Source organism: Emys orbicularis, chromosome 6, assembly GCF_028017835.1.
Source record: "Emys orbicularis isolate rEmyOrb1 chromosome 6, rEmyOrb1.hap1, whole genome shotgun sequence".
In the NCBI taxonomy this organism is placed as follows: Eukaryota; Metazoa; Chordata; order Testudines; family Emydidae; genus Emys; species Emys orbicularis.
In genome coordinates this window covers 70,655,931-70,677,532 of record NC_088688.1, presented here as the reverse complement: position 1 = coordinate 70,677,532, position 21,602 = coordinate 70,655,931, and the positions used below count along the sequence as shown (strand labels likewise).

Genomic DNA, 21,602 nt, shown 5'->3' with positions numbered 1-21,602 from the left:
TGATACACGATCAGAAGGGCACATATTAAACGGTTTAAAAATTGGCTAACTGATAGGTCTCAAAATGTATTTGTAAATGGAGACTCCTCAGCAAGCAGATGTGTTTCTAGTGTCGCCCTGCAGGAATTGTCTCTTGGCCCTATGCCATTTAATATTTTTTTCAAGGACATGGAAGATGATATAAAATCATTACTGATAAAGTTTGCAGATGACACAAAAATTAGGAGAATGGTTAAATGTATTAGAGAAGCATTCTCTTCATTAGAATGATCTGGGAATGCTTGATAAACTGGGTGCAAGCTAACAATGTGAATTGCATACAGCCAAATATAAAATCATACATTTAGGAACAAAGAATGTAGGCGTATTTACTGGATGGGGAACTCTTATCCTGGGAAGCAGTGACTCTGAAAAGTATTTTTGAGGGGTGTATCATGGTGGATAATCTGATGAACATGAGTTCCTGGAGTCACACTGTGGCCAGAAGGGCTAAAGCAATCCTTGAATGTTTATACAGGGGAATATTGAGTAAGAGGAGGGAGGTTTTACTACCTCTGTATTTGGCACTGGTGCCACTGCTCCTGGAACGCTGTAGCGAGTTCTGGTGTCCACACTTCAAGTGTGAAACTCCGAGAGCTCAATCTATGTAGTTTATCAAAGAGAAAGTTAAAAAACGATTTGATCACAGTCTATAAATAACTACATGGGGAACAGAAATTCAATAATAAAGGGCTCTTCAATCCAGCAAACTAAGGTATAACTTGAGCCAATTGCTGAAAGTTGAAGCTAGACAAATTTATACTGGAAGTAAAGTGCAGTTTTTATCAATGAGTGTAATTAACCATTGGAACAATTTACGAAGGATTGTGCTGGAGTCTCCATCACTGGACATTTTAAAATAAGATTGGATTATGTTTCTAAAAGATATGCTCTAGTTCAATCACAGCTATGGGACATGAAGCAGGATTTAATTCAGGAAAACCTGGGGCTTGTGTTATTCAGCAAGTTAGACGAGATGATCGGAATGGTCCCTTCTGGCTTTAAAAGCTCTGAATCTCTGAATTAGAACAAAAATTTGTGTGCTATAGCATTGCAGTGACCCCATGTGAGACAAAGATTACAATTTCATAGTAATCTGAGCTTCACGACTAGAGCACCAGATGCTTTGTGGACTGGCAGGGGACAAGTCTACCGATTCCAGTCACTTCATTGATTGACACTGCAGCAAATGAAAAAATTTCAACCTAGTTAATGTTTTGTTTCAAACAGGTTCTGAGCTTTTGACCAAGGTTTGACCCTACACAGAAACCTGGCATGAAGCTTTAAAAAAATACTTTTTACATTCATTTAAAGAAAGGTAGTTAGGAAATAATATGCATTGCACAGATGGAATTTACTGCACACTCCCCATGTTGCTTTGCATGTGTTTAACCTGGAATAGCTTTAAATATACATAATGGAGCCACATTTTAAAATCCAAGTTAAGAATCAGTAGCATATGCGCCAACCCTCCAGTGGTTCAAAAGAAGGTGTCGGGGTTTGTTTTTTTTAAACTGAGAATATTAGCAGTCCTGTATTTAGGCTTGATCTGCACTTAAAAGTTAGGTTGACATAGCTACGTGGGCCCCTGTGAAAAATCCACACCGCTGAGTGACGCAGCTATGTCAAAGGACGAATGCTTCCGTCGACCTACCTGTGGGGAGGTGGTGTTTCCACAGGTCTTTGCCAGCATAGCTACAGCACAATAGCTATGCCAGTATAGTTCCTGTTGTGTAGAATAGCCTTAGACTTGATGGCCAGTAGGACCTTTGTAACCAACTATGAATGGGTTTTGGTGTTTGGTGACTGAAGCCTAAATGATTTGACATATTGTTTATAACTACATATGGATTCAGATGAAATCTGGATCTGAATACACCCAGACATTATGGCTCCTCCTTTAAGTGTTTAAATATATGGAGATATACCTATCTCATAGAACTGGAAGGGACCCCGAAAGGTCATCGAGTCCAGCCCCTTGCCTTCACTAGCAGGACTGATTTTGCCCAGATCCCTAAGTGGCCCCCTCAAGGATTGAACTCACAACCCTGGGTTTGTGCAGGCCGATGCTCAAACCACTGAGCTATCCCTCCCCCCTATCCCTGTTCATAATTGAAAGCCCAGATCAGAATTTAAATTTTATGGTAATTATCTCTGTACCCAATACCCAGCAGCATTCAGTGGGAGTCTGTCCATTTTATTTAGTTGCTTTATCTTTTTTGAAAATCTGGCCCATTGTGGTGCAAATTCCTCCAGCATTTACACCAAAGTGACTCCTGCATATATTTTTTTAAATTTTACTGTTCCTGAGTCCAATCCTGAAAATTCTTACTCATCATAGTATTCCCACTGGTGTCAGTGAGGAGACTTGGATGAGTAACCGTACTTAGGTCAGGATCAGGCCCTCTCTATGCCTCTGATTTAACTCTGACCCTACTCTCAGATCCTTACATTGACGCCCTAACTCCATGAAAGCAAAACATTTCGCAGGATGTAGAGTTGTTGTGGATGTCTGTGAGATGGAGACTGGGGGGGGTCATTGGGTTTGGGTCACTGGCTGCCCTGCTCCCAACAGACCCAGATTGAGCCTGGCCAGGCCAAGTCCAGAAAGAGGGAGGGCACAGACAGGGGTGGGGCTACCACAGGAAGGTAGAGCCAAACTCTTCCACCACAGGGAGCCACTGTGTGACACAGCCACCATGCTGCCGGTGCTGAACCTGCACCCAAGGGAGAGTCAGGGACAGTGGGGCAGAGAGGGGCAGTTTGGATGTCTGGGATGGGAAAGGGGTGTCGGGGTGGGCGCTCTGCCTGGGGAGAGGGCAGATGGGGGATGTGGCGGTGGATTCTCTGCCTGGGGAGCAGGGTGAGGTCAGGGTATCAGGAATAGGAAGGGGAGTCAGGGTGGATGCTCTGCATGGGGAGTGAGGGGAGCTACTGGGAGAAGGGCAGTTGGCTCCAGGCTGGGAAGGGAGGTCCGAGCAGTTCGTGTCTCTCTTGCCAGGGGTAGCTGCTCCTGGCTCTGGCTTGATCACCCTGCTTCCTATCTGCTCCCAGCCTGATCTCAGGTGCCATGGTGGCTGTTCCAGCCTCTCCAGGTCCTGCTCTCACCTCTACCCCCAGAAGCTGCGGAGCCCGAATCACCAGTATGGCCATCACAGCACCTGCCCCAGAGGTAGAGGAAGTTGTGACTGGCACGGTTGGTGATATGCACGGTATATGGAAGATTGCTGCAAGGCCGCATGTGTACGCGGTTTCCAGAAATTGTTGGTGAGAAGTAAAGGGCCAAAACATGTTTCTCCGCTCAGTGCCTTTGAATAAGATGGAAGTGAGGTAGCCATAAAAGTATTAAGGGGCCCCATCCCCCGAAGCATCTCTGTAATTCCAGCACTGCCAGTGACCCATTCCCCTCTGGGATCACTACCTGGTGCAGGATCTCCTCCAACTCTTGGGGTGGTAGAATAGAGCAAATGAGCCAGGCCTGGGCTAGGCTCTTGCGCCTCTCTTGACCCATCACAAGGACCCAGCATCCCATCACGCCCTCGAGGATAACAGCCTTTGCATGCTACTAATGAATATGGTTTTATAGCACAAGTGATAGCAATCTATTCTGCAATGTTGAAGGTTCCTGTTGTTGGCCCATAACTGGGGAGTTGTTATACCAAATGTAACCAAATTTGTTTATGCCCTTTTCCTTAAAAACAAAACAAACAAAAACCAACGCCACACCATCTAGGAAATGATATATAAACCTCCCTACATTAAAAGAACATAATTTAAATTGCAAAGTCAAGCAATCAAAAGTTAGAAAATGCTCGATTTGTGGTTGCCTAGCAACCTTAATTCAACCCCCTTGTGCATATACATTATGATACAAGATAATTACAAGTTCACATACTGTTTTTTTCCACAGGTCCCCTGCCTCATTCAATTCACAGGATGGATGCCCAAAGGGGCAGAATTAAGATTGCAAAGGCAACTATAAATCTGGCATTTCCTTACGCTTGACTTTGCAATCTAAATGATATTCTTTTTATGTATCTCTTTGTATACAATTAGTACCTATATGCTTATAAAGCTAAAAAGTAGTGTGGACTGTAAAACCTTAAATAATCAAATATAGAGCAGGGATATGCTAGTTCTCAATAAACACATCAGAAAGGTAGAGCTATTTAAGATAAAGAACAATGTTAGCATAAGAACAAATGGGGATAAAGTGGCCTTGAATAAATGTAGGCTGGAAATTAGAAGAAGGTTTCTAATCATCAGAGCAATGAGGTTCTGGAACAAAGTTCCAGGAAAAGTAGTGGGAGCAAACAACCTAACTAGTTTTCAGATGGAGTTTGATAAATTTGTCAATGGGATTATATGATGGGATTGCCTGTGATAGCAGGGGACTGGACACAATGGCCCAGGAAGTCATTTCTAGTCCTATGCCCCTATCTAATCTGGAAACCAGACTCAGATTATAGAGGAATATAGGGCTTGCTGAAATGAGAGAAGTCATATAGTTGTTCTGTGACTGGATTTTGAATTCTACTGAAACTGTAGTTTCAATTGTCTCTTGCAGCGTAGCATAGAGCTATCCATGATGAACAAACCAGTTGGGCAATATGTGTTTTGTGTTATGGTGCAGAGTACTAATCTCAGTAGGAGAAGAGTTCTGAAGTCAGAATGTGGATTGTATTCCATTTTGTACAGTCTTTATTGCTTAGTTTTTGTGTCTGATTGACTTGCAGTCTATTTGTTATTTTATAAGTGGTCCTGCTAACTGGGATTGGTGTTTCTTTATAATGCAAGTTGACAAGAGCTCCAATAGTATGTTTGAACAAATTTATCAAGTGATTTGTTTGTTTTTCTTCCCTCTCACTGTAAACTTAAGAAGGTTTCTATTTTTGGAGGGTTATTGAGGAATAGCCACTGCAAGATTTCTTATTTTGTTTCGGAAGTTTTGTCATAGTGTCAGATGTGTTATCCGTATTCTCCTGAAGCTATCAGTTTTAATTGAATAGGGTTGATATGGGCTTGGTTCTGTAGTCTGCACCAGCTGGGGTGTAAATTTGAATGCACACCAGTGTTTTGTGCAATAACTGGCCCACGTGGACGCTGCTGGCATGCACTAAAAGTTCCCTAGTGTTTGTTACTGTAATCCTATTTCAAACAGTACTACATGAACATGCACATGGCCAGTAAGTGCGACACGCTGGTGTTCATTAGAGTTTCCATCCCAGCTGGTGTGGACTAAAGCACCGGGTAGTCAAGCCCTGTGGGCTCTAGGAGTCAAGCTCAGGACTGCCAGCTTTAGCTGAGATTCCTAGTTAGCATCTGTAATAAAGTACAGCTGATTGAACGGACATAGTGGCTCTTGTAAATCTGAGTGTAAGGCAGTATTCAACAGCTATTGCTGAATGTGAAAGTGACCGTGTCATTCCTCTACTATGACTCCTTCCTCGCGGAAGATGTGTAGGAACTCACTTGTCAAGACAATGTTTTTCTCTACTTTGGGTTATAGTTTTTCATTTACAGATTGCAGACTGCAATACTTCAGATTTTTATAGTAATACATATAACCACCACCAACAAATTACTCGGGCTTCTGTGTTTTACCAATATAGAAGAAAAAGTCAATTTCCTTTGGATTAGGCCCTAAATTCATTGTGCCTAATAGTTAACATAATTGTTTGTAATTCGCTCGTACTGAATTTGGGGGAAAATAGTAATATATAAATGTATAATTTGAAGTTAATCTTTAATAGCTTGCTATGGTAAATGACTAATTTCCATATCTATTCTCACAGTACTGGCTGGATCCTGCAAAGACCCTTGCAGAACATAAGGAATTGATAAACAGTATGTATTTCACTTGAACCTCATAAACAGTTACTTGAAGATGAAGAGACAGAGGACACCATATGTGCAGAGTAGTGGGCCTTGATTTTTGAGGCATCACAGTTTCATAGTTTCCTGAGCTGTATCAATTTTGCAGTTAATAGCCATATCAAAATTACATACATTGATTGAGTATAATTCCTTTCTCTTACTTAAGGATGTTTCTGTGATTAACCTTTGGTTAGAATAATAGAAGCACTGGTATATGGTATAATTCTTACTTGTATAATTTAGAATTGTACTGCCTTTGATTTCTCTGCCTTGCTAAGTAACGTGAATGACTTTTTTTCCTTCTACAAGTGGAAAAAATATTGCCTCTTAGGTCCACATTAAAAAATTTGCCCAGTTTTTTTTATGAATTATGTATTGGTGTCACTCTTTAGATATCAAAGACAAATATCCCATAATTTAAAATATTATTTAATAAGGTTAATATTATTACTTTAATAGAAAATTGGAAACATTTTGTAAAAATATTAATAATTAATATAGTAAAATCCCAAATAATACAGCCAGATTTTTAAAAGTGCTTGGCACCAAGCATCTCCCACTGAGTTATGGATGCTGGCTACTTTTGGAAATCTGGCATTGTATGTGCAGGATTTCAAATTACAATTACATGCATATTTTAAAACAAAATATTGGAGCAGCAATTTTGTTTATCTACCACGGTCTGCATTCAGGATTTGCTTGCAACAGATAATACCATCATAACTACCTAGCACAGAATTCCCTGCAGAGTTTTAAATTGTCATCTGCGAGACAGGAAAGTCTTGTAGCTGCTGCAGGGAAAATACAACAGACATCTGAACTCTGGGCTTGGCAGGAGAAGCTGCTTTTCAATTTGTTTTGTACAAAAATGTAAATACACTTATATTTCATGGGCCCTGTGAGGTCAGTGGGACTATATACATGGTAGTAAATTCAATTCCTGGTGGCAGGTATTTGCAGGATTAAGCACGACTCTGCAGGTTGTTACTACCATGTGTATCTTTAATATCACACATAGTCCTACTGCAGTCACTTGGATCAACGGCACATTGGCTGAAGTTGGTGGAAGTATGCATGGGAATAAATATGATCATAACCGGAATTGTAGGATTGAGTTACTGGATTTTATTGGAGAGCTAAAACTTTTAAAAAAGTAAATTACAAAATTCAAAATATTCTACTAGGTAAATAACGCATAATTATACTTTCAGTTAGTATCATGGGGAATGTTTCACATTGGACACAGTGTTGTACTCACAAATAAATATAAGAAACAATAACCAAAAAAACCAAAAACATCCTGTTCCAACAAAGTTTTTATACTCTGTAAAGGGAAAAGAGACTCCATGAGGAGTCCATTAGGAACTTCACTCTGTGGTGATGGGGGGGAAGGGAGCGGCGGCGGGCTGTGTAAACCCCTTGGATAGATAGGCAGCTTAGTAGCTCTTCTATAATGAAAGATTTTATTTTATAAATATGCACTACAAAAGTTAATTGTTCTCTCTTTCCCGTAGCTGGGCCACCATATACTCTATATTTTGGTGTTAAATTCTATGCAGAAGATCCATGCAAACTTAAGGAAGAAATAACCAGGTATAGTATTGCATATAGTTTCAATATTGGTGATATGCATATGATGTGCTGATCTGAAATCATAATTAATAAAATTAAGATTGTAATCACATATATGCAGGTGCACACTGCTGCTGTCTTTTTTGTTTGTTTTTGCTTACACACCTGTGTCTGTAAGAAAACTGAGACGAAGCTTGCATTGTTCAGTAAAAACCTGTTTGGAAGATCAGATTGAACCTGTGCTATATGATACATGGGCAGGTGTCAGGGTTTTGTATGGATTGTTGGGAATTTTTCTTTTTTAAGCATGTATTGTCACATTTGGATTTATACATGTCCTGTGATGGATATGCTTCTAGAGAGAGGTTTTAGATTACCTCCTCCCAGTTTGTGTATCCAAATACGGCTGTAGGGAATACCTGCTTTCCTTTTAATTGGCCATGGTTTAAATTCCAGAACTATTTTTAAAGAAGTGTTTCTCTTGGTCTCTTGAAAAATGTGCAAAAGATGTGGAAAAGCAAAATAACATTTATGATTCATTTAAATAACAGTTCGCCCCCTAACAATATAGAAGTACACTTGCATAAACACACACACACACAAACTTATCTATTGTGTTTTATGTATAAAAGATATCTGGCAGTTCATTTCAGATTCACAAAGAAATTTTATATTCAAGTGACATATTGATGTAGCGTGCTGACTGGCAGTAATAAATACGTGGAAATGTTCCTCTCTTGCTGTCCACATTTATGCTCAAGTGAAACATGACAAGCCAAACTTTATTACAATACACACACAAATTTTCATTTCCTAACCCAAGGTGGTTAATGGTGAAAAATAAGCAAAAATATTTTTCCTGTACTACTATGATAAGAACGTTTTTTACCATATTGGCATTAGTTTTTCCTCATAGTGACAAAACCTCCCAGTTTGACAAGATTTATATTGAACTAGGAAAAACTAATACTACTATGACTCTGTACAGTGAAAAAGCACGCATTAGTTGCAGTGTAATGCCCCATCTGCCCCGAAAGTTTGATATAGTTTTCCTGTACTTTTCCAGAACCACTTTCAACCCTGCTCACAGGGGAAAAAAGATGGCCCTGGGAAGAGAACTCCGGCAACAGAACCTGCTGTGATTACTACTCTGGAGGCAGGTTGGATTCATATCTGTGAAATGGCAGTTAAGAGCTAAATTTAAAAAAAATGCATTAATTTTGCTTATAACAAGGTCAGTTAATGATTTGCACTGCTTATTAGGTGCATAAATCTATGCCAAAAGCATTTTGGCATGCACGGTGCATTTTTAGTGAGTCTGCGTTTGTGTGTGCAAAAGCAAATTTGGGCTTTTTAAAAGTAGGTGGGGAGGGGGCATAGGAAAGTACTAAGCTTATAATTGCAATCTTCAATAATACATATCTAAGAATCTGCATGATCAAATGCCATCAAACTATTTGAGCCTTTATCTCTTTGGGCTCTTACCATAGACCCTGTAGGAAATAGACACATTTTCAGAAAGAATACTTATGCTAGAATCACCGCCTTCTACATAGAATGGATTAAAGCAATTTTCTTTTCTTTATTGTGATAATTTTCAAACTTAGCTATGTGATTCCAGTGTTTTGCCACTGTTATCTATGTTTATTTGTGGAATATGGGTCACTGACTTTTCTTTTTTTATGTAAAGTTGTATGGAGCCTACTGTATCTGATGTTAATACTTCTGTCACATTATGTGATTTCTATTTTTGAATAGTAAAAATCTATCTCTTTACACCAGAAATTGATGTGTTCTGTAGGCAAAAATAAATGCTGACTGGTTATCAATATCTCCTGGGTGTGTTTGCCCAAGCAATGTTTAGACACCATTATCTATGTAATTTGGCAGAGCATATGGTGAGCACTCGAGGTACAAGTTTGGACTAGAGGCCTGATCCTAAAAGAAGCTAAGTATCGCCATCGTTCACTGACTTCAATAGGAGTTAGGAGCATCATCACCTCACAGGAGGCAGAACTGATGCTTCTGACTGCAAATTGTGGGGGTTTTGTTTTGTTTTTTTAAAAGCTATTTCTTCCTCAAATCCACAGTGAAAATACACACATAAGGACACTTAAGATAAGGCCTCCAGTTTTGCATTTTGTGCTCAAATCAGCATTTTTGTGCCTGAAATGGTGGTTTAGATGTATATACACTGATTTGACAGCCTTTGATTTGAATGTTTATGCCCATTTTGTATTAGTTTATTATCTAAATAATTATTCAGAATGTATTATTTTCCCATCCACATTAGCTTTACATCTTAGCAAAAGAATTGATATTTATTGCCCACCTATTTTAGAATATTTAGTTCTAAGTTCCCTTTCATGCAGAATATGATTTCTAGTTTTAAATAACTTTTCTCTGATGATTTGTCCCATATATTGTCAGATCTATTCCCACAGTCTATCACCTTTGTAAATACTGTCCCGGCATTAAATGGTGTCATATGCTTCTGGCAATAACGTGCAGTGTTAAATTGTATGTATTTTGTACTGTATATAGAGCCAAGTAGTTAACATTTTACAGTGAAGGATGGAGGCAAATCAATGGAGCCAACATGTACCTAAAAATGGGGGGTAATTAAAATTTTTTTAAAAGCAGGTTAAGTTGTTTTTGTCGTACTTTAGATTATGCTAACTGTGAGGATAGATATGTATGAATAAAATGTGAGGTGGTTAAAATGACACTTTTCAGAACTCAAGGGAAACCGTGCATCCCTGCACTTCTGTAATTACTAGGGAAATCCCAAAGAACTGGTGGAAAATATCCATATCCAGGCGAGCTGTAGACAATGGCTGTGCAGCAGGCTACACATAGTAAGGCCACACTCAGTCTTGTACAACTGATGGAAATGCTGAGGGGAGGAGATATATATTGGAAGTGAACTTCATTTCTAATCTGTCAGCCAAGAGAGATGTTGTGAGTTCCACAACACCCCTAAATTTCTTCTCTGTCACCATAATTCATTCAAAGAAGAGTCTGCCTGCGAGTTAGAATTCTAAGGAGTAATAACGAGCGTGCACCCTGTGTTTCCTGATACCATTGTCGTGAATCCTTCTCACTATATAAGGCATTTGGCCCTGGGAAGAAGAGAGGCTTAGATAACTGTGCATTTTTCCTCTCCAATAAGAAATAGGGTGCAAATGGCACAGCTGTATATCCTGGAATGCCCATGATGTCTGTGGGGACCATCAGCAAAAGAAGCTCATTTGGGCTGGAAGGATCCCAGATTAAATAGCAGTGAAAGGTCCTTGAACACTGACAATTTTTATTTGAGCTTGACAAAGTAATGCAAAAGTTATTTGCCACGTAATTTGCAGTCTGGATTGCCAAAAGACAAAAATATTTCAATAATTTACTATGAACACATAGAAAGTACCAAGTATTTACAAGAGTAATAATGATAATGCAATAATAAATACAAAATAAACTTAATAATAATAATGTATAATGCAGTTATTTGGCTCTGTAAAATAAATAAGTTCCTGAATAAGGGAAGTTCAGTATGTAAGTATGACCAATTTGTGCCTGTATAACAAAAAGATCTTTTAAAAACTGTTTTTGTAAGAAATCACTGATATTCTTTCAGTATGATGTGATACGGTATGACATATATCCATTTGGTATAAACAGCATTTAAAAATATTTCCTTTAAATGTACTAGAGTATCTGAAAAACTGAACTAGATAACTTGTTTTCTTACCTACTATTACTCTGATCCTCTCTTTTGTTCATATTGTTTTATCAGGAATTCAGTGTTCATGTGCTAAAGAGGGGGTATCAAATACTCTCATTTAATTTATACCAGCCTGTGTGAGCTGTTTACCATACATGTTTTTGATGTGTGCAGTTGTGATTAAGGAAGTTGTATGCAATACATTTTGTGAATATGGGGCAATATCAGAGCTTAAAGGGACACAGTCAGCTTAAAATGTTGTCAGTTAAAAAATATTCTTAGAAGTCACTTCAGTTACTACCCTTGCCCCTGACTCCTCTTGCTAAGTTTGGGCTCAGTTGTGGTTTTACCATGAGCCCTGGGTAAGGGGAAGTGCATTGTGCTGCCCCTGGGGCAGATTTGGAAGCAGATTGAGAGTCACAATCTACCCTCCTGGTTTCCTCCAGCTCTGAGGGGAAAGTACTCTGCACTAACAAAGTTACGTAGCCCAACTGGCTGGTGCATTGGGAGGCAGAGCCATGGCCCCACCTCTTCCTGCCCACCTGCAAGTGGAGGAATGGAATATAGTGGCCCTGTGGTGTCTATTTTTCCTCCCACACTTGCTGGCTGTGGTACATCAATGCCTTTTGGGGTGGTCTCTTGAGGGGCCTCAGCTTCTCCTGACTGATCCTCCTATGTTTGCTCTCAGTCAGGTAAATTCTTCAATCGTCACCTTCAATTAAGCCTGTCAGACCTTCACTTTTTGGGCTTGCCATCTCTTTCAGTCTCCTGGCTGTTTTCTTGGAGGCAGCCTAGTGCAAAGCTGTCACCACCTTGCTATCCAAGGCCTTAGTGCCTCCCTTTCCTTCTCTACAGTCCTTCCTTTACAGCAGGCTCTGTTTCCGTTATTGGTTGCAGCTGTGGATGCCTGCCTCCATGACTGGCAACTGCCTGGGGTTGTGATCAAGCTGCTTGCTTGTAAATGGGAGAGACTTTCCTCCCGCCTCTGTCTGTGTTCAGTATGGGGTTTGGAGACCCTGTTACAAGCCCACACAAGCGAGTAAGCAAGTGCCTTATGTCCTGTGTCTCCCTTGTTCTGCTCCACTAGCCAGGGCAAAATTTGTCCCTGTGTGGGTTTACAATCATATTTTCCTGTTTGATTTTAAAAAACGTTTTCTCTTTCCTGCTGCTGTCTGAAAATCCCACACAAACTAGGGGAACCGTCTCTTTCTAGGGAAATTGACTATCACAATGTGCTGTCAAATGCACAAAGGAAACAAATTGGAAAACTAGAGAACTTTGTCCTCCTCCAGTCTTTCAGTGATGATAATCGTGATGTTACTTGAACATTAATAGTAAAAAAATTGTTGTAGAAGATGCAAACGTGATTTTTGAGTTGACCATGCCACTTTAAGCTGAGCTACAGACCCTCCCCCCCCCCTAAACCTGAAGGCAGTAAAATGTTACTGAGTACACCAGAATCCTTAATATTGAACTAACAACTTCATTTTCTCTCTTTGTTTTAGGTATCAATTTTTTTTGCAGGTGAAGCAAGATGTTTTGCAAGGTCGCATGCCCTGTCCCATCAACATTGCAGCTCAGCTGGGAGCATATGCAATTCAGTGTGAGTTCTTCTGACCAACTGATCACTTTTGTTTTGTTAATGTTATGATTTATTCCAAATATTGCCACCAAATGGAGACTTTAATCTAAGGCCTTGTCTACACTACGAGAGTACTTCGATTTTAGTTAATTCGACTATGTGGAATCGATATTACTAAGTCGAACGTGTGTGTCCACACTAAGGACAGTAATTCGACTTTGTGAGACTTTGTGAGTCCACACTAACGGGGCAAGCGTCGACATTGGAAGCGGTGCACTGTGGGCAGCTATCCCACAGTTCCCGCAGTCCCCCCTGCCCTTTGGAATTCTGGGTCGAGCCCCAAATGCCTTCTGGGTAAAAAAATGTGTCGAGGGTGCTTTTGGGCGCCTGTCGTCATCCGTCCGTCACTCAAGCCCTCCCTCCCTGAAAGCGCCGGCGGGAAATAATTTCGCGCGCTTTTCTGATTACTGACAGCGCGGACGCCACAGCAGTGCGAGCATGGATCCCGCTGCGACCATCGCTGCAGTTGTGGCAGTTCTCAACGCCTCGCAGCTTCTCCTCCACCTGTACCAGAGGCAGCTGCAGATCAATCATGAGAGGAGGCTACGGCACTACCGTGACGGCATGAAGTCGGACACTAGCTCCGACCTCTCTGAGAACATGAGACCCAGCGCCCAGGACATCTCGCTGTCACTGGGTCTTGTTGATACTGTTGAACGGCGATTCTGGGCCCGTGAAACCAGCACGGAATGGTGGGACCGCATAGTGCTGCAGGTCTGGGATGAATCCCAGTGGCTGCGCAACTTTCGCATGCGGAAGGGGACTTTCCTCGAACTGTGTGAGTTGCTGTCCCCTGCCCTGAAGCGAAAGGACACCCGGATGCGGGCAGCCCTGACTGTCCAGAAGCGAGTGGCCATAGCCCTCTGGAAGCTCGCAACGCCAGACAGCTACCGGTCCGTCGCTAACCAGTTTGGCGTGGGCAAGTCTACCGTGGGGGTTGCTGTTATGCAAGTAGCCAGGGCAATCGTCAAGCTACTGCTATCTAAGGTAGTGACCCTGGGAAACGTTGAGCTCATCAGAGATGGCTTTGCCGAGATGGGATTCCCAAACTGCGGTGGGGCTATAGATGGGACTCACATCCCTATCCTGGGACCGGACCACCAGGCCAGCCAGTACATAAACAGAAAGGGATACTTTTCCATGGTGCTGCAAGCACTGGTGGACCATCGGGGACGTTTTACCAATATCTACGTTGGATGGCCTGGCAAGGTTCATGACGCTAGGGTGTTCAGGAACTCTGGTCTGTGTAGACGGCTGCAGGAAGGTATTTACTTCCCGGACCACAAAGTAACTGTTGGGGATGTGGAGATGCCTACAGTCATCCTCGGGGACCCTGCATACCCGCTAATGCCCTGGCTCATGAAGCCCTACACTGGCGCACTGGACTCAGGGAAAGAACTATTCAACTACCGGCTCAGCAAGTGCAGAATGGTGGTGGAGTGTGCTTTTGGCCGTCTCAAGGGCAGATGGAGAAGCCTACTCACTCGCTGTGATCTCAGCGAGACCAATATCCCCATTGTGATAGCTGCTTGCTGTGTGCTCCACAATTTGTGTGAGAGCAAGGGGGAGACCTATATGTCGGGGTGGGAGGTTGAGGCAAATAGCCTGGCTTCTGATTACGTCCAGCCAGACAGCAGGGCGATTAGAAGATCACAGCGGGACGCACTGTGCATCAGGGAGGCTTTGAAAGCCAGGTTCCTGACTGAACAGGGTCTCCAGTGACTTTTTACTTTGTGGACACAGATGCTGAACCTGCCCCCGTTTCTTTACCCAGTTACTGTTGACTATCCTTCCAAGTTACATACCCCCTTCCCCACCTTCCCAACAAATAAAATCTGTTCTGTTCTGTTAATGAACAAGGTTCTCTTTTTTACTGTTTTCGCGGGAATGTTTTAAACCGGGGACGCAGACTGTGGCGGGGGGCGGGCTTACTGTTTTGATGCAAATGATGCTTCTAAAGTCCGGGAATGACAGGCTCCGCAGTGCTGCATTGGTTGTTTCAACGCAGCCTGCCAGCAGTCCTGGGCGGGACTGGATGTATGTGTCGGCCAAGTGACTTTCTGGCAGGGGGCGGAGGGTAACAGATCCCCTGCTGCGTGGCTCTGTGATCCAGGATAAGGACCGCGGCATAGGATCTCTAACTGCCCTCCCCCGACACAAAGTCACAGATCAACCCCCTCGCACCCCAGAACAAGAAAACCGCCTCCCAGACTGACCAGGGTAACTGGTGACTGTGCTGTGTATGTGTCCTGATGCTGGACCTGCCCCCGCCTCTGTAGCCTGCTACAGGTGACTGTCCTGTCCAAGTAACAAACCCCTTCCCCCCCTTCAGACAGAATCCCCTCCAAAAGACACTCTCGGAAACAGTACTTAACAGAAACCGATGTTTTATTACGAACCGCACATGAAAAGGGGGGGGGGGGAAGGAAACTTGGACATGGGCTAGTGTGAGATGGGTAGGAAAGGACTTTTCAAACTTTGGAACGAGAGCCTTCCATTGCTGCAGCAGTGTGCAGTGGCCGACTGACAGTTTTAACGGCCCTTGCCGCCCCTCCTTCTTTGTACTTTTGGTGAGGGGGGTGTGGGACTTGGTGGCGGGGGAGGGCGGTTAGAGATAGACAGCAGCAGTGCTCTGTCCTCCTGCCTCCGGTCTTGCAGAACATCCACTAGGCGCCGGAGCGTCTCCGTTTGCTCCCTCATTAGTCCAAGCAGGGTTTGAGTAGCCTGCTGGTCCTCCTGGCGCCACCTCTCCTCCCGTTCCATGACTGCTCTGTGCATTTGTGACAAGTTCTCCCTCCACTGTGTCGTCTGGGCTGCCTGCTCTCGTGAGCACTCCATAAGTTCATAAAACATGTCTTCACGAGTTTTTCTCTTCCTTCTTCTAATCTGCGCTAGCCTCTGGGAGTGTGATGCCAGGCTGGGTTGGGAGACAGTCGCAGATGTGTCTGTTGGAATGGGAAAAAGGGAGTAAATTCCTGAGACAGATAAATGAAGTTGCTAACAAAGAGCATAGTCTTTCTCTGTGAACAACACCATGCACTGCACCTTTCACATGCGCACTCAGGACAAGGTCGAATTTTCGGCCCTCGCCTTATGTGTCTGGGGTCCTGCAGTTGCGATCAGAGAAGCGTTGCAGGACACCTCTACTTCTGCTGCGGGAAAACATGGTAAGCCGTAGACTTGTGGCAGCTTAAACATGTAATAGTAGCACTGGGCTCCTTTCGCACTGAATGCAAGGCCACTCTCTGCTGGCAGCAATCAGGGAAGCATGAGCTCTGCCCCTGTCCCACCACCTCGCGGCTGTCCCCGGGAAAGATCCCTGTATGCTGCCCCTCTGCCGCCTCCACCGCGTGGCTGTAAAGCAGTCCAAATACTAACATTCCCCTCCCTAATTTAAAGCAGGGCGTCATGTGTGACATAACCCTCATGAGGATCTCGGAGACCGAGAGGGGAAGGATGCTGCGTGAATGCATGCAGAGGCCTGGGCCATATGCCGCCATGCTGTGCCGCGCACTGATCCCCGACTACCTCATGGACTCATGGCGTGGGAACGTGTGCTACCACGGGGGACCAAACAAGATTGCCCTGCCGTTGAACCTCGTGCGCATGCTGGAGCGGTACCTCCAGGAGAGCTATGCGGAGCTATCCCAGGAGGACTGTCTGTCCATTCCCGGGCACATTGACCGCCTTTTCCTTTAAGTTGAGCATAACGGACTACAGAGTGGAGGGGCCGTGTTGTGGACTAATCATGAATATCCGGACAGTACTTGATTTTCTATACATAGTTAGTAGAAAAAAGTTTACTAAGCCAACTAAATCATGAACAACAAATTACTGATATAGTTATTATTCCTGTTTTGTTATAAATAAAAGTTTCTATGTTTAACTGAGTGACTGAAAAGCCCATTCTTAACAATATAAATATTCCACTTATGTTAAAATGAAATGTTTAGATGTTTACAGCACTCACTGCTTGATCCTTCCCCTGATTCGGTGTCCGGGGTAAGGGCTGTGGACGGTTGGTAGGGGATCTCGGTAAGGGTGATGAAGAGCTCCTGGCTGTCGTTGAAATCAGCGGTGCAAGCGCTGTCGACTGCCTCGTCCTCCTCATCTCCTTCCTCATCTTCCCCGTCACCTAACATTTCCGAGGAGGAACCGGCCGTTGACAATATCCCATCCTCGGAGTCCATGGTCACTGGTGGGGTAGTGGTGGCGGCCGCACCTAGGATGGAATGCAGTGCCTCGTAGAAACGTGATGTGTGGGGCTGGGATCCGGAGCGTCGGTTTGCCTCTTTGGTTTTTTGGTAGCCTTGTCTCAGCTCCTTGATTTTCACGCGGCACTGCGTTGCATCCCGGCTGTATCCTCTCTCTGCCATGGCTTTAGAGATCTTCTCATAGATCTTTGCATTCCTTCTTTTGGAGCGCAGCTCTGAAAGCACGGACTCATCGCCCCACACAGCGATGAGATCCAAGACCTCCCGATCAGTCCATGCTGGGGCCCTCTTTCTATTAGATTGCACGGCCAACTCTGCTGGAGAGCTCTGCATCGTTGCTAGTGCTGCTGAGCTCTCCACGCTGTCCAAACAGAAAATGAGATTCAAAGTGGCCAGACAGGAAAAGGAATTCAAATTTTCCCGGGGCTTTTCCTGTGTGGCTGGTCAGAGCATCCGAGCTCAGACTGCTGTCCAGAGCGTCAACAGAGTGGTGCACTGTGGGATAGCTCCCGGAGCTATTACCGTCGATTTCCATCCACACCTAGCCTAATTCGATATTGCCATTTCGAATTTAGCGCTACTCCTCTCGTTTTCGAGGATTACAGAAGTCGAATTTAAAAGAGCTCTATTTCGAACTAAGTAGCTTCCTGGTGTGGACGGGTGCAGGGTTAATTCGATGTAACGGCGCTAAATTCGATATAAGCTCCTAGTGTAGACCAGGCCTAAGTCTTTATATGTTAGTTTAAAAGAAATTAAATTACAGAGACTAACAGGAGAATTATAAATAGGTGACATTTCAGTACAGATTCTATAGAACCAGTTACATGAATTTTAAATGAAGATATTATGGACTCTTTTCTGAAATATCTGACAGTTACTGATGGTTGAGTTACTGAGACTGTCCACAGAGAGAACTTTTTATCAGTGCTTGATAACATTACAAGTCAGGGTATGTCTATAGCCCAATATTATTTATATCATATTTTCTATTTCATCAAACAATGTGTAGATCTGAAGGGCCGGCAGCAGCCTCCAGACAAATCTGTTGATCATCCAAAATGATGCAGTCCTGCAAAACCCACATTATGTCAATTCTAACACTTGAAGATAATGAAGGGGAGGGATGTGTTTTGACTTGAAGCATGGAGTTTTAATTCTACAGTTCACTTATTGGCATGCACTTGAGAAGCAGATTTCATGAGTGCTAGTATATCCCATGGATTTGATAGAGCAAACATGAACTACTTCACATTAATGGAAAGTTAGTAAGAAGTAAGATTTTGCACATCTTTGGGCTAAAATCAGATATCCAAATGCAAAATTTGGCAGTCAGGGATATCGTGGATTTATGATATTTTCTTGGGAACTATGCATAGAAAACTCATAATTTACAGTTTTCATCTGTGGCAGGTACTAAGTGAAGATTATCCAGTTTATCATTAATCCAAATATGATTCAGTAGCAGCTACCTAATACAAGCCGAAAATATTCTTTCTTTAATTTCAGTTTTAGAACAACATGTTTGAGAGATCACAACAGAATGAAATAACTTATTGAATGTAAAAGGAGATTAGAGACTTTCATGGCATATGACATGACTCTCAGGAAAGTTAAAGCATGTCACATTCTGAGGTTTTTTTTCACTGACATTTCCCCAACTATGGAAGGAGATATGACCCAACCCAGAAGGCTGTTTGTGATAGGCCTTTCACTTCAATGACAGTTGTGCCTTGACTGTGAAATATTGCAATATATATTGGTCAGGTATATTGTTTTGCAGTGGCTGCATCAGCTTCAAACAGATTATGAGAAATAGGAACAAGTATATACTCTATTTCCCGGTCATAGGCATAGTGGCTAAACTGTGGGAATCTGCAGCTCTAGTCAAAGATTGTTTATAGGATATTAATCTCAGTGACCAATATTTCTTTCTTTTAAATGCGACAAGGAAATAGCTAGAAAAGTTCATTTTGGATAGGAGAGCTAGAACAGGTACACAATAGTTACGAAGGGCTAAATTCAGCCCTGGCAGAAATAGGCATATCTTCCATTGACTTCATAAGAAGTTATGCCCTCTTACATCAGGGCTGAATTTGACAAAAAATATGCAAATAGAGACCCTCACATAATGCATATGTTTGTGTGAAACATTGAATTTATAAGACAGAAGCTCTAGCACAGGAATCCCATCCATAGGCTTGGCAACAACATAGAGTGCAGTATGCACTATACATTCGGCAAGCCTTACAGCACACGGAGATACACCTACTCTATTGTGCACTATTAAAGTGCACAATGAAGCCCAAAGTTTGGTACTGCCTTTACTCATGTTAAGTAGCACTTACACAAATTATCCCATTAACTTCTGTGGGGTTACTCAGATAAATGTTACCCAATGTAAATTAGAATTGTAGAATTGAGCCCTGATTAAGATATACATTTAATATACAGCTGTTTGCAAGGATATAAAATATGATTGTGGCTCATTAGACAAATAGTTTGTCACTTTTGCTTGTATATGCAAATTCCAGGGCACTCCCAAAACAATTATTTTAAAATGCATAATCATGGATTAAATTTTAAAACAAAGTCCCCATATTTCTTTTAAATACATTATTTTGATTTTTAAAGTGAATTTAGTGTTCAAGAAATGTACTGAAATTAACTGGAGACTGAAGTCTTTCGTTTACCTATAGGTACTTCAGCTTTCTTCTCAAAGGACTACCTCTAAGCTTGACAGGATAGTTACATCTCCATTCTAATTCAGTCCTTGACTTCTCTGCTAGGACTCCCAACCAGGATACCAGTCAATGCCCATTTGAATGTTTGTTTTTATTATATGGGCACAAATCTTCTAAGAACTGGACTCAGCACATCAATTCATTTCACATGCGCCACAAAGTAGCATATTGTAGCAATTATTTCTGACCTAAACTAAATTAACTCCAGTTCTGCAGAGGTGACAAACTTCATACCATATTTCCTAGCCCTTGAACCTTCCATTTCTCTAAAAATCATGTTACTAATGAAATTGCTCCTCCAGTCTTGCATGAATTGGTCTACCCTGCTTTGTTAATAAACTGATATTAAGGCAAAACATTGCCATGCATTTTTCCTCTCCAGTAAAAAACCATAGTTTTCTTTTACCTATTGAGTGATGAGCTCATAGAGTTACTTGGGAAGAGGTGCAGTGGCACATGCAGATTGGTTAGACAATACATCTTTTGGGTAATGGGAAAATGTTTGAAAGTTGTGACAATTTTTTTTCTTGTGCACCATAGCTGAGCTGGGAGACTATGACCCATATAAGCACACTGCAGGTTATGTGTCAGAATACCGATTTGTTCCAGACCAGAAGGAAGAACTGGAAGATGCAATAGAACGGATACACAAAACTCTGATGTAAGAAATAAGTTTTGTTACTATGCCTGGGAAATCATGTGCTACTGGTGCTAAGTAGAAAGAAAGAAGGAACTGATATATTGTCACATACCTTTATTATGCCAGAATGAAGGTCTGCAGAATCTGCTAGTGACATGAAACATCCTTTTATGCTCATCAGAAATCTAAAATAGAGATAATACAGGGGGAGTGGCTATATTAAGAACTGTTTAGAAATATAACTAGAATAGATATGGTACTTTAGGTGCCTTTAGTTAAAACATTTCTAAAAATACATATAAATGTCCAGATTATCCACTCTGAATTTTGCAGTGGAGGGGAATGAAAGTAGTATCTTATGGTTAAGGCACTGGACTGGGATCCAAGAAATTTGGATTTAGTTCTCAGCTTTACCATAGACTTCTTGTGTAATTTTGGGCTAGTCACTTAATCTCTCTGTGCCTCAGTTCCCCATCTTCTCTCGATATGTGTACATACAGCACTTAATACTGTGGGCCTCCTTTTCCTTGCTAAATTGTTAGCTGCTGTAATGGAGCCTCGCATATAGCAATCTTCATGGAACATAAAGGAAGGTTTGCAGTAGGGAAGAGTTTGGAGAAGGCACAGGAAGTTAGTCTGTGTACACAAGAGTTGAATGCTAAATAGTTCTCTTAATAAAGAGTTCTCTTTTATATTTATAAAATATATGTTATTTTATGTTACCTAATACACAGAACATGAAACAACGCTTATTTCCCCAGTAAGAACTGATCAGCAAGTTGCTTTTATGACTGTTGCACTATATCCCCTTCTTCTTAATTTTGTTTGAGGTATTAAAGGGTTATATGAAAAGACTAACATTCTTGTATGTAGGTGTAGATACCCTGATGCTTTTGCTACCTTAAAAATACATGTTTTGATAAATGCCAGGTAGGGCCTTGCAGCTAGTAGTTTCTGCAGATTGGCATTATCAATGTCTTGCTTAATGAGAGGAGATGTTAACTTCCCTCAAATATATAGAGGCATGCCCCTCCCTGAACATTCATCCCTTGACATTGGGGTGCTTGCCAGTCAGCACCTTGACTTGAACCTTCCCCTTTTAGGGGAAGGTATCTATTATTATTTATTTCTATCTATGTATGTAGCCCTCATGACCTTA

General features: G+C 42.0%; 1 protein-coding gene across 1 annotated transcript in view; it reads left to right on the top strand.

Annotated features, from left to right (window-relative positions):
• EPB41L4A (erythrocyte membrane protein band 4.1 like 4A) overlaps positions 1–21,602 on the top strand; it is a 207,267-nt gene that overhangs the window by 95,977 nt on the left and 89,688 nt on the right. Inside the window, exons 3-6 of the mRNA XM_065406716.1 lie at positions 5,835–5,886; positions 7,431–7,509; positions 12,712–12,809; positions 20,344–20,464. Of these exons, the coding sequence (XP_065262788.1) occupies positions 5,835–5,886; positions 7,431–7,509; positions 12,712–12,809; positions 20,344–20,464 (350 nt within the window). The remainder of the gene's footprint in view (positions 1–5,834; positions 5,887–7,430; positions 7,510–12,711; positions 12,810–20,343; positions 20,465–21,602) is intronic.